Raw genomic sequence first — 17,933 nt, 5'->3', positions numbered from 1 at the left:
AGTGGAAAAACACACTACAGGCTGATCCAACTTTGATGTAATGTCCTTAAAACAAGTCAAAATGAGGCTCAGTAGTGTGTGTGGCCTCCACGTGCCTGTATGACCTCCCTACAATGCCTGGGCATGCTCCTGATGAGGTGTCGGATGGTCTCCTGAGGGATCTCCTCCCAGACCTGGACTAAAGCATCCACCAACTCCTGAACAGTCTGTGGTGCAACGTGGCGTTGGTAGGAGACATGATGTCCCCCAGATGTGCTCAATTGGATTCAGGTCTGGGGAATGGGCGGGCCAATCCATAGCATCAATGCCTTTGTCTTGAAGGAACTGCTGACACACTCCAGCCACATGAGGTCTAGCATTGTCTTGCATTAGGAGGAACCCAGGGCCAGCCGCATCAGCATATGGTCTCACAAGGGGTCTGAGGATCTCATCTCTGTACGTAATGGCAGTCAGGTTACATCTGGCGAGCACATGGAGGGCTGTGCGGCCCCCCAAAGAAATGCCACCCCACACCATTACTGACCCACTGCCAAACCGGTCATGCTGGAGGATGTTGCAGGCAGCAGAACGTTCTCCTTGGCGTCTCCAGACTGTCACGTCTGTCACATGTGCTCAGTGAGAACCTGCTTTCATCTGTGAAGAGCACAGGGCGCCAGTGGCGAATTTGCCAATCTTGATGTTCTCTGGCAAATGCCAAACGTCCTGCACGATGTTGAGCTGTAAGCACAACCCCCACCTGTGGACGTCGGGCCCTCAAACCACCCTCATGGAGTCTGTTTCTGATCGTTTGAGTAGACACGCACATTTGTGGCTTGCTGGAGGTCATTTTGCAGGGCTCTGGCAGTGCTCCTCCTGTTCCTCCTTGCACAAAGGCGGAGGTAGCGGTCCTGCTGCTGGGTTGTTGCCCTCCTACGGCATCCTCCACGTCTCCTGATGTACTGGCCTGTCTCCTGGTAGCGCCTCCATGCTCTGGACACTACGCTGACAGACACAGCACAGTTCGCATTGATGTGCCATCCTGGATGAGCTGCACTACCTGAGCCACTTGTGTGGGTTGTAGACTCAGTCTCATGCTACCACTAGAGTGAAAGCGCCACCAGCTTTCAAGTGACCAAAACATCAGCCAGAAAGCATAGGAGCTGAGAAGTGGTCTGTGGTCACCACCTGCAGAACAACTCCTTTATTGGGGGTGTCTTGCGAATTGCCTATAATTTCCACCTGTTGTCTTTCATTTGCACAACAGCATGTGAAATTGATTGTCAATCAGTGTTGCTTCCTAAGTGGACAGTTTGATTCACACAGAAGTGTGATTGACTTGGAGTTACATTGTGGTGTTTAAGTGTTCCCTTTATTTTTTTGAGGTGTGTGTGTGTGTGTGTGTGTGTATATATGTGTATATGTATGTATTATAAAAAATAATACCCTACGTGTGTGTATAATTTAAAATATAAGGACCTGCAAGAAGGTGGGGTACCTTGGTCAAGCGGTTTGCAGGCTTCTGTGCATTGGCCAATTCACTAACTGAATCCCCATCATTTATTTATTGATGTGAGGATAGGTGAGCTTGCTATGATGAGTGCTGAACTTTCTGTGTGTGTGTGTGTGTGTGTGTGTGTGTGTGTGTAATTTCTCGTTTCGTGTTTTTCAGAGCAGACTATTGCTCGCTGGATCTGTAGCACGATTCAACTTGCGCATTCTGCGGCTGGACTGCCGCATCCTAAATCTGTAAAAGCCCATTCCACGAGGAAGGTGGGCTCTTGGGCGGCTGCCCGAGGGGTCTCTGCTTTACAACTTTGCCGAGCAGCTACTTGGTCGGGGTCAAACACATTTGCTAAAGTCTACAAGTTTGATACCCTGGCTGAGGAGGACCTAGAGTTCGCTCATTCGGTGCTGCAGAGTCATCCGCACTCTTCCGCCCGTTTGGGAGCTTTGGTATAATCCCCATGGTCCGTACGGAGTTCCCAGCATCCACTTAGGACGTTAGAGAAAATAAGATTTTACTCACCGGTAAATCTATTTCTCGTAGTCCGTAGTGGATGCTGGGCGCCCATCCCAAGTGCGGATTGTCTGCAATACTTGTATATAGTTATTGGTTAACTAAAGGGTTATTGTTGAGCCATCTGTTGAGAGGCTCAGTTATATTTCATACTGTTAACTGGGTATAGTATCACGAGTTATACGGTGTGATTGGTGTGGCTGGTATGAGTCTTACCCGGGATTCCAAATCCTTTCCTTATTGTGTCAGCTCTTCCGGGCACAGTATCCTAACTGAGGTCTGGAGGAGGGTCATAGAGGGAGGAGCCAGTGCACACCAGGTAGTCCTAAAGCTTTCTTTAGTTGTGCCCAGTCTCCTGCGGAGCCGCTATTCCCCATGGTCCTTACGGAGTTCCCAGCATCCACTACGGACTACGAGAAATGGATTTACCGGTGAGTAAAATCTTTTTTTTTTTTTTCTCTCTAGGCCCAATTGAAACACTATTTATAATTGACTATGGCATGGGTTAGTTAAATTCATTGGTAGCTTTTAAGTGGTGTTGGATTTGTGTATGTATATAATATATATATTTGTGACAAAGGAAACAGATTGTTTAACAAACTGAAAGTCTGTTAGCTAGGTGGATAGAGAGTGACCTTACGTACCTAAATTGGCCACTGCTCCTCCCCCTTCCCAAGCCATGTGCATGGACAAAATGGTGATCACACCATGCGGCCAGGATATATAAACACTAGCTCTTTTGTCACAAATAAATCCCAAGTTATACAAGCACCGGAAGTTTGTTACTTCAGGCCTGTGTTACCAGTATACGAATAGGCCTCAGCATGCTAACAGCTATATCCATACTATGCACCAACTTTTAAACGCTCCTTTAAATTTACTTAACAGTTAAAAAATCCAATCTGAATCAAACAAAATATGACTAACTGAACTTCGTTTAGCAACAATAAAAATACTCTGTAGCATTTCAAATATTGTGTATTTTTGTCACACTCACGCAACAAAGAAATATATTGTCCCTTGATTCATATCAACGCCTTACTGATGACAAAAAACAACAACACGTGGTTCAGCAGCATCTAGATGCGTCCATTTTTAGCTGGTAGACCACAGCGTGTCTGTACTGCGCATCATTAAGTACGTGATATCCCAGACGAGCGCCCAACTGTAAAGTTCAGATTATGTCTCTAATAAACATTGCAAATGCTAACGTTAATATATGCTGCAGACGCAAGGCACATCTTATTACCGTATACGATAAAAGTGCGCTGTACGTCGCAAGCACTACACCCCTTAAGATAAAGCAAGCAGTCGCACACATTGTAGGCTGAGGACCAAAGCTCAGAGATAGATAATTTGATATTAAAAGGGTATGCATACAATATAACATATGTACAGTATACCATTCAGTTATGTGTGTGTATGTATGTATGTATGTATATATATATATATATATATATATATATATATATATATATATATATATATATATATATATATATATAATCTCTCTCTATCCGAGTTACAATTACACAAGAAGCAATTGTAGTTACATAAGGATCAGATACAGCCCGCATACTTCACCCTATTTGCTCAGTGCACAGTCCTCTCCATCTTTGAATCTGCACCAACAGCAATGACCAGAGCTTCCTGGGTGAGGGGAAATGCCTATATACTGTGTATTGGGGGAAGTACATGCCTGGGACTGAGTCTTCTGTTATTGGTCCAGGGGAGGGAGATCTCTCGTTCGTGATGTTATTGGTCAGTTCATATGCAAGCAACGTCCAGTTTTGAAGATGCAGTTATAGGGATTAGTCATGCTGTCTTTCAGGAAGTTTTTGTTCACTTTAGAATGTGGCTTCATAGTCCTACATTTAATCATAACTAATCGTTGCAATGTTCTACAATCTACCCATAGCTATCAAATTAACACACACATTCTCTTGATCATTTTGACACTAAGCATATGTTTAACTTGTTCCGTTCCAATAATACATATATATCTGATGTTACACTCTATTATATAAATACATTATAATGTCTAGTGCTTGACATGTTTTTGTCTGAGTAATTTGTGTTGTATGAAATAGGTGTTGAATATATCTTTGTGGCTTGTGTGCGAGTGCATGTGCTACCGTATATGCGCAAAACGCACGAACAGAGACCCATCTGTTTAGAGTTTGTATGTGGTGTGTATGTAATATTTTTGACTTCGACACGATAGTCATGGGTGTTCATAATAACGATCACCCCGCCTTTATCATGGGGGCGAATGACAATGTCCTCATAATGTCCTAAAATCGTGTGTGCCGTCTGTTCCCCTCAAATCAAATTGTGTCTCAAAGTTTTATTCTCAGAATTATATTCCTGAATTCAGATTCATCTCGTAGTCTCGTAAAGCATTTAATGAAAGAGTTTTGTACAGGTGGATCAAACGAAGACCTGATTTTATCCATGTAGAATTTCTCCAGAGGGTCATGATCCAAGCTTATATCTGAAAATGTTTGTTTGGCAAAATGTTCAGAGTCTCAATTTTTCTGCTAAATTTATGGAAATCCCAACTCCAATCGAAAGCTGAATGACAATTTGTTGGGACAAAAGCCAGCATTTACACACTGGTGAGCCAGTGGTGTTTTTAACATCTTCTCTATCCTTGTGTTTTGTTTTTATTTTAGCATGGATGTGTTTAAGCCGTGGCAACAGTGTGAATGGTGCCGGAGATGCGGATGTGTCCCAGGTTACCCAGGTAACCGCTACCGTTGCCTTGGCAGCGTCGTGACGCCCCCAGGGCGTGCACAGCTGTGACGTCACTGAAGTGCGTCCCGCTGCGCTGGCTGGTGCTCCAGGCTACCACACGTGTTTTGTCTCAATAGAAGTTGGTCTTTAAAAAGCTGCTGTGTTGCTTTATATATTGTTTTATGTTCACATTTATTTAATTTGCTTGCATCCTGAAGACTGTGTAGCTTACACCGAAACGATGATGTAATTGGGAGATATGTTATTGATCTGAAATCACCTTTTGAAAAAAACCTTTGAGTGCAGTCCCCCTTCTTGGAAATATAAATTAAGAATATTACACACAGTCAGGTCCATAAATATTGGGACATCGACACAATTCTCATATTTTGGTCTCTGTACGCCACCACAATGGATTTGAAATTAAACAAACAAGATGTGCTTTAACGGCAGACTTTCTGCTTTAATTTGAGGATATTTACATCCAAATCAGGTGAACGGGGTAGGAATTTATAATGGTTTCTATATGTGCCTCCCACTTTTTAAGGGACCAAAAGTAATGGGACAGTAAACTCAAAAGCTATTTAATGGACAGGAGTGGGCTATACCCTCGTTATTTCATCATCAATTAAGCAGGTAAAAGGTCTGGAGTAGATTCCAGGTGTGACATTTGCATTTGGAATCTGTTGCTGTCGACTCTCAATGAGTGAATCAAGCCATCATTAGGCTGAAAAATCAAAACAAACCCATCAGAGAGCAAAAACATTAGGTGTGGCCAAATAAACTGTTTGGACCATTCTTAAAAAAGAACGCATCGGAGAGCTCCGCAACACCCAAAGCCCCGGAAGCCCACGGATAACAACTGTGGTGGATGACAGCAGAATTATTTCCCTGGTGAATAAAAACCCCCTTCACAACAGTTGCCCAGCTCAAGAACACACTCCAGGAGGTAGGTGTGTGATAGCCGGGCAATGCCAGGTCCATCAGTGATTTTAAAGCATTGCACGCCAGGCCGTCTCATCACATAAGCAAGCAGTTTATTCACAGTTCTCACAGGGTTATCATGACAATAACATTTAATTTCTTGTTCTCCTCTCTCCAGCGTAATATTCATATGGGTTACGTTGGGTTACATTTCTATTGATTTGCTTCACTGGCAATAACAGCATTAACAATGATGGGACAGAATTACAGTACATACCAGCGCAGTCTCTGGGAATCAGTAGTCCTGCGTCCGCAAACTGAGTTTCATTTCGGTGTGCTCTCCCCTATTCGCTCGGGGCTCTATCTAAATGGGATCTCTCATGGACACGTTACTGGGGGCCTTCCGCCAAACGTTGTTTCCTACCATTCACCCAGATAGTCCTCTCCCGAAGACTCACACCTCCCGTCCTGCTTCTTGGGTACCCCTGAAGGTGGGGATCCCCTTTGTTTCTTCCACTGATTGCTCATGCTGTTGCTGCTCTCACACTGCAAATCTGGATATCTTTTGCTCTTCCTAGCAGCACCTACATGCTGTTCCATAATGCCAGGGCCTGTGGAGGACCATGCTTGTTCCACAGTCCCTAGACTGCATTTCTCCTGGACACTTAGCCTGTGCCCTCCATCTCAGTCCTCAGCTCACACTCAATTCTTGCCTGTGTTTTTTCCTTGTCCTCTAAAACCCCCTACACTTCCAGTCGTAACCCCCTACATGTGGCAGGGTCTGAGAACTGGTTTGACTAGTTTTGGGGCCATAAACTCCCCCACTCACTGATAAGAATTAAATGGCTTTTGGAACTTTCCAATATCTGTAAACAACCAGTATGCCACAGGTGTATCAAGAGAAGACTTCACAAGAGTGACTATAGAGGGTTCGCCACAAGATGTAAACCATTGGTGAGCCACAAAAACGGGAAGACTAAACAACATCTAAAAAAGCCTTTACAGTTCTGGAACAACATCCTATGGACAGATGAGACAAAGATCAACTTGTACCAGAGTGATGAGAAGAGTATGGAGAAGGAAAGGAACTGCTCATAATCCAAAACATACCACCTCATCCGTGAAGCATGGTGGTGGTATTGTCATGGCGTGGGCGTGTATGGCTGCCAATGGAACTGGTTCCCTTGTATTTATTGATAATGTGACTGCTGACAAAAGCAGCAGGATGAATTCTGAAGTGTTTTGGGCAATATTATCTGCTCATTCAGTCAAATGCTTCAGAACTCATTGGACAGCACTTCACAGTGCAGATGGACAGTGACCCGAAGCATACTGCGAAAGCAATATAGTTTTTTTTTTTTTTTTTTTTTTTTTAAGGCAAATAAGTGTGATCACCTGACCTGAATCCGATTTCAGTATGCATTTCACTTGATGAAGACAAAACTGAAGGGAAAATGCCCCAAGAACAAGCAGGAACTGAATACATTTGTAGTAGAGGCCTGGCAGAGCATCTCCAGGGATGAAACCCAGCGTCTGGTGATGTCTATGCGTTCCAGACTTCAGGCTGTAATTGACTGCAAAGGTTTTGCAACAAAGTATTAAAAAGTGAAAGTTTGATTTAGGATTGTTTAGTTTTGTCCCATTAGTTTTGGTCCCTAAAAAAGAAGTGGGAGGCACATATAGAAACCGTTGTAATTCCTACACTGTTCACCTGATTTGGTTGTAAATACCCTCAAATTAAAGCGGAAAGTCTGCAGTTACAGCACATCTTGTTTGTTTAATTTCAAATCCATTGTGGTGGTGTATAGAGCTCAAAATATGAGAATTGTGTTGATGTCCCAATATTTATGGACCTGAGTGTATGTATGTATGTATTTTATTTATTCATTCATTTTACCTGCTATCTAGAAAACTGTCTACTGATAGCACCAGGGCCAGCCCTAACCAATTTGATGCCCTAGGCAACATTTTGGCTGGTGCCCCCTAGCTCCGGTGCTAGTTCTGCCTGTGACCCAGCACCCATCATCACAGCAGCAGCCAACACCCCTCACCCATAGCAAACCTCATCCACAGAGCCATATTTGAAATAAGGACAGTGCGCCCCAAAAAGGGGAGTGGCCTTGCTGGAAAGGAGAATGGCCACACAATAGTACCCCAATTCAAAGTATGCCACACAGTAGTGCAATCTTATTCACTATACATCACACGATAGTGTCTCGTTTTCACATTACGCCACCCAGCAGTATCCGTTATTCACATTACACCACACTTTATCGCTCCTTTTTAGCACTGCTCCGTAGTGCTCCTTAATCACATTATACCGCACAGTATCTCTCCTTATTTACACTACACCGCACCGTATTGGAAGTGGATGACAGGGAGAGGCAGAAAGTGACAGTTCGATGCGGGGAGGTTATATCTCTTGGAAGGAGCTAACTTGGACTGCAAATAGTTGTTCTCTGCGAGTCTGGAGGTTGACTGGCAATTTCCAGGTGCAGGAATCCAGCTATGTCTGTAAGCTTCGCTTTCTCTCTTTGGCTGTCGGCGGCACCAGGATTGCGAATCAGTGCCGTAACCAGAAGTTTTAGAGCCCTGAGTGAGAGAGCACTGTTGTGCCCCTGGACTTTCCTTATATATTTAAGATGTGTAAAGACAAAGTTTGAGAGAGTCCGCACAAGGCCCCTCCTTGAATAGGGAAATTACCAAAAAGGTATACAATGTATCAAGGGAGGTATAAATAATAGATAACCAAATGCTTCAGTTAGTAATTTGTATGAAAATTATTTTCAAAATTAATGAGAGTTGGTGTTGCTCCCAAGAGTCAAAAGTTACTATTGCCAAGAAAGAGAAGACTCTCTATTTTGGTTTGTGGTTCCTCCAGAGCCTATTAAGTCCAACCAGACTCCAAAATATTAAAATTTTACTTTTATAGAGAACTGTAAAATAGAAAATTTAGCATAAAGGGTTACACCTAGACGAACAACGCGCACACACGTGTGTGTGTGTGTGTGTGTGTGTGTGTGTGTGTGTGTGTGTGTGTGTATATAGAAGGATCAGCTGGGTGAGAAGGAAGGAAAGAGCCGTACTGCTTTCCCTGTTAGAGCGGTAGTGACGCCTTGATATCAAAAGACATTGCAAGGCGTCACTCCGCAATCATGGGATGAGAGCTAGAAAGGTTTAATTAACTATACCGAAGTCGGCAGGGGGAGAGAAGGGGAGCATAAGAGAAACCGCAGGTCCGTGGTGCCCACGTCCTTAAGACGCAGTTCGAGCGGCTAACGCGTTTCACCCATCGGCTTGTTCACATCGCTGCACTTGTTTAGTATGTGCGGTTTAGCCCTGTGGCTGCCATTTTATTCCTGAGATACACCTATCACGGAGGTGTTGTGGTGTGTTTTTTTTTTTTTTTTTGTTTTTTTTTGACGGATCCTTCATCCAATGACTGATTTTAGATTTAACTTCAGTTGTTTGAACTAATTCTCAGTATACAGGCAATTGAAATGATTATTATACACCTGATTGCACTAGAATTATGAAGCATATAGCCACACTGAAACATACAATGTAATTACATTCCAAATGAGCGCTGGAAAAATATCCTGCGGTCAGAGTGCCCCCAAAATAGTCGTCTTTTCTCCGGCAGGGTCCACAGGTTATCCACAGGATAACAATGGGATATGATGGAGCGACAGCGGACTGGCACCAATCCTTCGACGCTTTCTGGCCTCCCAGGATGCACCGGGCCCGTCCATATATCCCCGCCGACTGGCTCAGGCAAATCAGTTTTTTGTTTGGTGCAGCAGGAGCTGGACCATGGTCAGAGGGCTGCTGTTTTTTTTAGCAGCCCTAAGCTTTCCTTATGCTATTTTTATAGTCTTACTAGATTTGGTTTTGAGTGATCTTTCTAAACAGCGTCTTATATGCTTAGTCGCTCCAACAACTCTCCGCCGGGTCGCGAAAACGCTTACCCACGAGTACAGTGCTGTTTCGGCGGGCGTCTGTGTCTGATATACTAGCAGGTCCAGCAGACGTTACCAGGCTGTGGCCGGAGCACGGGGAAGAAGGTAAGGCATCGGTTTTGCATAGTAGATGGAATATGGATACAGCCGCACTGTATTGGGAGGAGACTACGAAACAGTAGCTGACGCGGCTGTCTTAGGGATCTTACGCACCAGGAATAGCATGAGGCCGCGATCCCTAGGGTTGATGTCAGCAGGGGGAGTCAGACGCTCTCCTGGTCGCCCCTCCCGCCGGTTCATGACCAGTTTCCGCCGAGTCTCCCACCATGAGCTGTTTCCTCGCTTTTGTCCCAGAGCGCTACCACGAGGGGACCCGGCGGCAGTGTACACTAGTAGCGTCTGGATCCACTCAGCGTTTGCCAACGTATTGATCGATCCTGGAAGCGAGGTGAGTCTCCCTGTATCCCACTCTGAGTACAGGCTATATAGCACTAAATCTCTATCTACTTTTTTTGAGTACGAATAGTTAAGTAAGTGCCTATTGCATTGCGTCTGAATACGTTGGATCTGTTTAACATGATTCAGTAATATGTTCTCCTACATACTTAAAAATGTGTTTGTAGTTGATGATGTGCTCATATGACTAATATATAACATGTGACTGCTAGTGTGATTGCTGACTTTACTATACTATATGTTGTCAGTTGTTTTTTCTGATCCTCAATGCTGGTGCATGGGTAGGGTCAGATTGTATATCACTTTAGAAGGTTTAAAGTGATTAGTCACAAATTGTGTAGCACACTGAAAGTGCTGATTATTTATCATGTCTAAGAATGGCAAAGGTGACAAAGGTACACTTACAGCAATACCAACACTCATATCATGTTTGTCTTGCAAAACTGTATTATCCTCTCAGGATCTAGTTCAGGATGGTTTATGTGCAAGTTGTTTTGCTTTTCAGCAAAATACAAGGCAGATCCCTGTACAACGTCAGGTACAGGTGGATCCACCTTGTGCTATATTTGCACAGACCTTGTCCAGTATAGCTGAACGGATAATTCCTACAGCTTCTGTACCAGGAATGGGGTACACTATTAACCCATACATGCAGCTTCCTACCTACGGTATATCATTTCCCCCAGCAGCTTCTCAAATGAAACAAGCTGATAAACCAATGGTAAGTAAATCTTCACCTTCACAGGCTACACATGAGGATTCATCAGAATATGAAAGCTCAATTTACTCTTCTTAGGCATACGAAGAGGAGGAAGAAGGTCTCTGCTCAGTGGATATAGCTGAGTTAATTAGAGCAATGAAAGCCATTCTATCCTTAGAAGATTCAGCAGAGCCTGTGTTAAAAACCAAGGCACCTGTGTTTAAACGTCCCAAAACAGTTAAGACTGCGTTTCCGGGGTCAGATCAGCTGACTTAAATCATGGTAGAGGCTTGGACTACATGCAATAAAAAAAACCATAGAATTCACAAAAAATGGGATACCAATTATCCTTTTCCAGCTGGGGATTGTTTAAAAAGGGAGGTGGCTCCTAAAGTAGATACGCATGTGATTCGATTAGTGTGAAAATCTATATTGCCTTTGTCGTCAACATCATTAAATGATGTCACGAATAGGAGTGTGGATGGTTTTCTAAAAACCATATTTTCTCTGTTTGGAGCAATCATAAGGCCAGCCATGGCTTCGGCTTGGATGGCAAAGGCAGTGGCTGCCTGGGCTGATGCATTGGAAGAGGATTTTTCATTAGTTTCTAGAATGCAAAAATCCCATATAGCTCATATTAAACATGCTGCATTTTTATATTGATACTATTGCTTTTAGGGAATCGGCCTCAACAATAGCTGCTCGCAGAGCAGTTTGGTTACGTACATTGAAAGCTGATTCAGAATCTAATAAGGTTTTGGAATCTTTGCCTTTTTTTCTGGAAATATTCTTTTTGGTAAAGAATTGACAAATATTCTGGAGTCAGAAGCAGACTCCAAAAAGGTCGTTTCCTTCCACATATAACTCCAAACCTAAGGGTCCAGCTTTCCGGCCCTTTCAGTCTCTCAAGGAAAAGCAAAGGGAAAAATTGATCGCAAGCAGCCCCAATACAATAAGTTTGGTAAGTCAAAAAAGCATTGGGCTACCAGAGCAGGCTTCCAAACCAGAAGACAAGCCATCAGCCTGATGGTGCGGGCCTCCACCTGGGGGACCCCAGGGTAGGGGGCCGACTTCAGTTTGCACAGATCTGGCAGCATTCTACAACAGATGCCTGGGTGCAGGAAGCTGTATCTCTAGGTTGTTTTTCCCTTCAAGAAGCATCCTCCTTAACTGTTCTTCTGCACCAGCCCATCTCGGGTAGAGACGAAGGCCAGGGCTTTGCAAGATGCAGTTCAGAAATTGCTTCAGTCAGGAGTAGCCATTCCAGTACCCCCTGCACAACGAGTACAGGGTTTTTACTCCAACCTGTTTTTGGTTCAGAAGCCAAATGGGTAATTTCGGCCCATTCTCAATCTCAAAATGCTAAACAAATACATTTGTGTACCGCGGTTTCACACGGAGACGTTACGTTCTATAGTTTTGGCCATGGAGCCAGGGGATTATATGGTATCCATGGATATTCAGCATGCTTACCTACATGTTCCTGTAGCACTGTCCCATCAGTGTTATCTCAGGTTCGCTATCCTCCAACAGCATCTTCAGTTCCAGGCCCTACCCTTTGAGTTAGCCACAGCCCCCATAGTATTTACCAAGATTATGGTGGTTATGGCAGCTTATCTCCGCCAGCAGGGGATAAGAATTTTTCCATACCTCGACGACCTTTTAATCCTGGCACAGTCACAGGAAATGCTCCTGTGTCATCTCCAACAGACGATAACATGTCTGCAGAGGCACGGGTGGCTCATAAATTGGGCAAAATAATTTCTAGTTCCGTGTCAACGGATGACTCGCTTGTGGGCTGTACTGGATTCAGGTCTGCAGAGTATTTTTACCTCGGAACAAGATATCCAAGGTACAGTCAAGGATTCAGGACTCGTTACACAGTCAAACTGTATCCATGCACGCAGCAGTGCGCGTGATGGGTTTGATGGTGTCAACATTCGACATGGTGGAGTATGCACAATTCCACTCAAGACTTCTACAGCGTCTGATTCTTGCCAAATGGAATGGAGTACATCAGACAAAGAAACAGACTATGGTGCTTTCGGTAAAAGTAAGAAAATCATTAGCCTGATGGCTACAAACATCCCATCTAGATAAGGGGAGACCCTTTTTTGGATATCAGATGGGGAGATCCTGACAACAGATGCCAGTCTTCAGGGCTGGGGAGCAGTGTCTGGAACATTGTGGTTCCAGGGACAATGGACCAAAGAAGAAAGTTGCCTGCCAATAAATTTGTTGGAACTTCAGGCCATATACATGGCACTGATTCAGGCAAAGGACATTCTTCAAGGAAAGCCAGTCCAGATCCTCTCTGACAATGCAACGGCAGTAGCGTACCTCAACCATCAGGGAGGAACCCGCAGCCAAAAAGCAATGAAGGAGGTAAGTCACATACTAAAGTGGCCAGAACTCCATCATCCAGCCTTGTCCGCTATGTTCGTTCCGGGAGTCCTAAACTGGGAAGCGGACTTTCTCAGTCGACACACCATTCAAGCAAGCGAATGGGATCTACACCCAGAGGTCTTTCAGATTCTAGTAGACAAATGGGGGTTGCCAGAGAGAGATCTCATGGCGTCCCATCTGAACCACGAAATGCCCGCATACGGGTCAAGAACAAAGGATTCCAGAGCGATCTTTGTGGACGCCTTGTCTGTGAGATAGGACTTTCATCTGGCTTATCTGTTTCCTCCGATCACCCTATTACCCAGGGTGGTGAGGAAAATAAAGCAAGCAATTGGTGCCGTGATTCTAATCGCTCCGGCTTGGCCCAGAAGACATTGGTACACAGATCGACATTTTCTGCAGATGGATGCTCCATTTCTGCTCCCTCAACGTCCAGACCTACTGAAGCAGGGTCCTTGCTATCACGAACATCTGCATCGGCTGTCTTTGACGGCATGGCTCTTGAAACCTCTATCCTGAAGTCAAGAGGATTTTCACAACAGGTAATTCAAACAATGCTCAGAGCAAGGAAACCCTCCTCAGCTCTTATTTATCACTGAATATGGCAGGCCTATATTCATTGGTGCAGTGAAAGAAATGTGGGCCTGAAATCTTTCAGAGTTTCCAAGGTGTCGGCATTCCTTCAGGCAGGAATGGATAAAGGTTTGAAGGTGGCTTCCTTGAGAGTGCAAGTATCGGCTTTGACTTTATGGTTCCAAAAGAAAATTGCCAATTTACAGGATGTGCGTACTTTTTTTCCAGGGAATGCTGCGCATTCAACCTCCTTTTTGTTCCGCCTACAGTACTGTGGGACTTATGTTTAGTCCTGAAAGCCCTTCAAGTTGCCCCATTTTGAGCCACTTAATAAAGCGGATCTTAAATGGTTGACGGCTAAAGTGCTCTTTCTACTGACTATGGCATCAGCTAGAGTATCAGATTTAGTGGTGCTGTCATGTCTTTTCCCATTTCTGATTTTTTTTTTTTAATCCAGATAAAGCAGTCATCAGAACTAGGTCTTGGTATCTTCCTAAGGTGGTGTCTAAATTCCACCTTTAATGAAGAAATTTTAGTCCCGGCTTTTCAGGTATCTGGACTTTCTGCGGGAGATGCATCGCTGGACGTGGTCCGTGCATTAAGGATCTATGTGGATCGTACCAGTGCCATCAGAAAGATAGATTCTCTCCATCCTCTACGGATTTCACAAGAGAGGCTGGTCTGCTACTAAACAGACGCTGGCAAGATGGCTTTGAATGACTATTTCAGAAGCATATGCTTAAGCTGATCTCCCTGTTCCGGCTAATGTCTCTGCTCACTTTACTCGTAAGGTAGGTCCTACTTGGGCAGCACATCATGGTGCTTCAGCAGAACAGATATGTAAGGCAGCTACATGGTCTTCCATTAACACTTTCATTAGACGTTATGCCTTGGATACTTTTGCCTCTCATGACGCTGAATTCGGGCGAAGGATTCTCGTGTCCCCACCACGAAATTGCTTTGGGAAATCCCATTGTTATCCTGTGGATAACCTGTGGACCCTGGCGGAGAAATATACGTTATGGTAAGAACTTATCGTTGATAACTGTATTTCTGCTAAGTCCACAGGTTCCAAAGGGATCCCACCCTGACGTACCTGATTTGAGGATCCTTCTCCTCACTATCCTCTTCATTCTTGTACGGAAGGGTGTGCATGTGTGTTCTTATCTCCTGATTAGGGTTCTACATGATGCTCCTGACTTGTGCTTTGGAATACAACTGATTTGCCTGAGCCAGTGGGTGGGGATATATGGACGGGCCTGTTGCATCCTGGGAGGCCAGAAAGCTTTGATTGATTGGCGCCAATCCGCTGTTGCTCCATCATATCCCATTGTTACCCTGTGGAACCTCTGGACTTAGGAGAAATATTGTTATCAACGGTAAGTTCTTACCATAACGTATTTTTTCTTGGCAGTATTTAAGATGTGCCCACTGTGTGATCTTACGTATTTTTAACCTGAGCCCCTTTGTATACTATACTTATTGAACTTGTGCTTCTGGTCCTTACCCCCTTATATCTTTAACTTGTGCCCCTCCCTTAATTTATTATCTAATATGTCCTTTAATTTGTTCCACCTGCTCTCCCCTTCACTTACATTGTGCCCCCTCCCCCTTAGTTTAGATTTAAGTTGTTCTTCCAATCCCCGCGTTCTGTATATAGTATTTATTTAACTTGTGTCTATCTCCCCTTTATATATTTAATTAGTGCTGCCTGTCCCTCCTTATCTAATATAATTAAGTTATGTCCCCTGTCTCTCCTTAATGTGTTCTTTAATTTATGCCACATGCCCCCTTACATATTTAATTATGCTGTCCCCCCTTATTTATTTAACTTGTGCTCCCCCCCCTTTTATAATATACTTAACTTGTGCCAAATGTTCCACCTCATATAATTCATTAATTTAACTTGTGCTTGCTGTGCTAACCTCATTTATATATTTGACTTTTGCCCCCTGCCCCACCGTAGAGAATATATGTAACAACGTTGTGACACTATTTCACCACCTACCTTGTAGTTCTGTTGTCCTACCTATGCCATTTATTGTGTGCTGCCAGGCAGGGTGAATAGTGAAGATGGTCAGTGTTGCTGACTCTGTGCTGCCAGAGCCAGCAGCACGACCTGCAGTGAAGGATGCACTTACAGTGCCGGTAGTCAGTGATTTCCAGGCAGCGCAAGGGAGTAATATGGCAGAGCAGCTCGGTCTCAATGTGCAGAGGAAAGGTACACTTCTGAATCCCCGACTCCTACTGCATTAGTTACTAATATGGCAGGGACAGCCGTGCCTGAGTGGATGGCAATGTGTTTTGCGCTCTCAAAGAGCTTTATAGTTATAGTCCCGAGGCTTCACGCTGCCTAGCTGATCCAGCCCTAGCATACCCTTAGGCATTTGCCTAGTTTGCCTATAGCTAGGGCTGGCTCTGGATCATAATGCAAGTGTTTCAGGAGCTTATCAGAATTGTAGTTCCTTTGTATAAAGCTATAGTTTTTGGATCCGGTGGAGGCCACTTCCTGTGCATAAATGCAATAGAATGAGGCTGCAGCAACTACATTTGGCAGGAGATGACTGATAACTGAGAACCAACACAAATGGTACTATGTCTCAAGGAAGCTGTTCTTTCAAATCTTTCCACCATTTGTATCTTGCATAGCTATACCGCCCCCCCTTTTATTTGTGTAACAAATATGCCTTAACTGACCAATTATGTGCACGTTCATTTGCATATATTTCTGTATCTACAGTATCTTCGGTGCAGTTATTTGTTTTTCATATACAGTCAAACCAACACATTGGAGTAGCTTGCCTGGCTCTCATGTAGGAAAATTTCATCTACACTTTAATTTCTGTGTGGTTGAGCCTGTTTTGGCACTACTTCTGTATTCAGGGAAGTGGTGAGGGGAGAGGTCAGGGTTTCATGCATGTCGCGTAAGTTCTGTTTGTCTAGATCAGGCATTCCCAACCGCGGTCCTCAAGGCACACCAACAGTACAGGTTTTAGTGATATCCAGGCTTCAGCACAGATGGTTAAATCAAAATAACTGAGGTACTAATTAAGTCACCTGTGTTCAAGCCTGGATATCACTAAAACCAGGACTGTTAGTGTGCCTTGAGGACCGTGGTTGGGAAACACTGGTCTAAATTAACTGTTTTTTTTCCAAGACTTGCAAAGGGCTGAATTATAGATGTCTGACACATCAAAACTGTCAGGGACAGAAAATAAATATGCTATATATTATAATGCAGAGTTATTATAAGATGCAGTTGGTAAATATTGACAATGGACATAAGTCTTCCAACTTTAAAGTGTCACAGAAATGTGGAATCTTTTGGCAGCTGTGCAATATTCAGCTTTTTTCTGTAGATAGTCATGCTCTTTTGTGGACTTTGATGAAACAATCTCCACTTGTGATTAACTTTTTCACATTCTGGGGCAGATTTATTAAGCTCGGTGAAGTGATAAAGTGGAAGGTGATAAAGGACCAGCCAATCGGATCCTAACTGCCATGTCACACGCTGGGTTTGAAAAATGACAGTTAGGAGCTGACTGGCTGGTCCTTTATCACCTTCCAATTTATCACTTCACCGAGCTTAATAAATCTGCCCCTCTATCTTGAAGCGGTTGACATTTCTAGTATACTGTAGTACTGCATGCTAATGGCTCTTTACATAAACCAATGTATATTTAGTTTTTGAGTGAAGTACAGATAAATGATAAAAGCCCTGTTAGACTGCACTTTCCAGGGACATAGTAGTTTTTGAATTACGTATGACTGTCTGCCTTGCCTGTTTCTCCAGCACTGGCAAGTATTCACTGAGGTGACAGAAGTTTTCATCCTCGTACCAGCTCTGCTTGGCCTGAAAGGCAACCTAGAAATGACGTTGGCGTCTCGCCTCTCAACTGCGGTGAGTATCCTGTAGCTTCCTGAAAGCATTAAATTGGAAACCACCCACAGTCTGTTCTCTGGGAATAGTATCTTAAAGCTGCGTTGTAGCTGAGATTGTCTTATGTCTTTCTGCAATAGTGCCTCTCTTCAGCCTCTCAGGTTTCTACCTAAGCTTCTACAGGTTAATTCCCCCTTCAGACAGAGAAAACGACCCAGTAATTTCCCGGCACGGGAAGGGTCGACCCGGGGTTTTTTTTCTGTCTGAAAGGGTCAACCCGGGATTTTAGAAACTGGTCGCTGT

The 17,933-nt window shown here is 43.9% G+C and overlaps 1 protein-coding gene across 1 annotated transcript in view; it reads left to right on the top strand.

Moving 5' to 3' along the window:
* Positions 1 to 17,933, top strand: part of SLC41A1 (solute carrier family 41 member 1) — a 193,508-nt gene that overhangs the window by 70,124 nt on the left and 105,451 nt on the right. Inside the window, exon 3 of the mRNA XM_063955154.1 lies at positions 17,544 to 17,651. Within this exon, the coding sequence (XP_063811224.1) occupies positions 17,544 to 17,651 (108 nt within the window). The remainder of the gene's footprint in view (positions 1 to 17,543; positions 17,652 to 17,933) is intronic.

This window comes from Pseudophryne corroboree, chromosome 2, assembly GCF_028390025.1.
Source record: "Pseudophryne corroboree isolate aPseCor3 chromosome 2, aPseCor3.hap2, whole genome shotgun sequence".
Classification (NCBI taxonomy): domain Eukaryota; kingdom Metazoa; phylum Chordata; class Amphibia; order Anura; family Myobatrachidae; genus Pseudophryne; species Pseudophryne corroboree.
The sequence above is the reverse complement of the archived record's forward strand: the minus strand, read 5'-3'. Positions and strand labels throughout refer to the sequence as shown.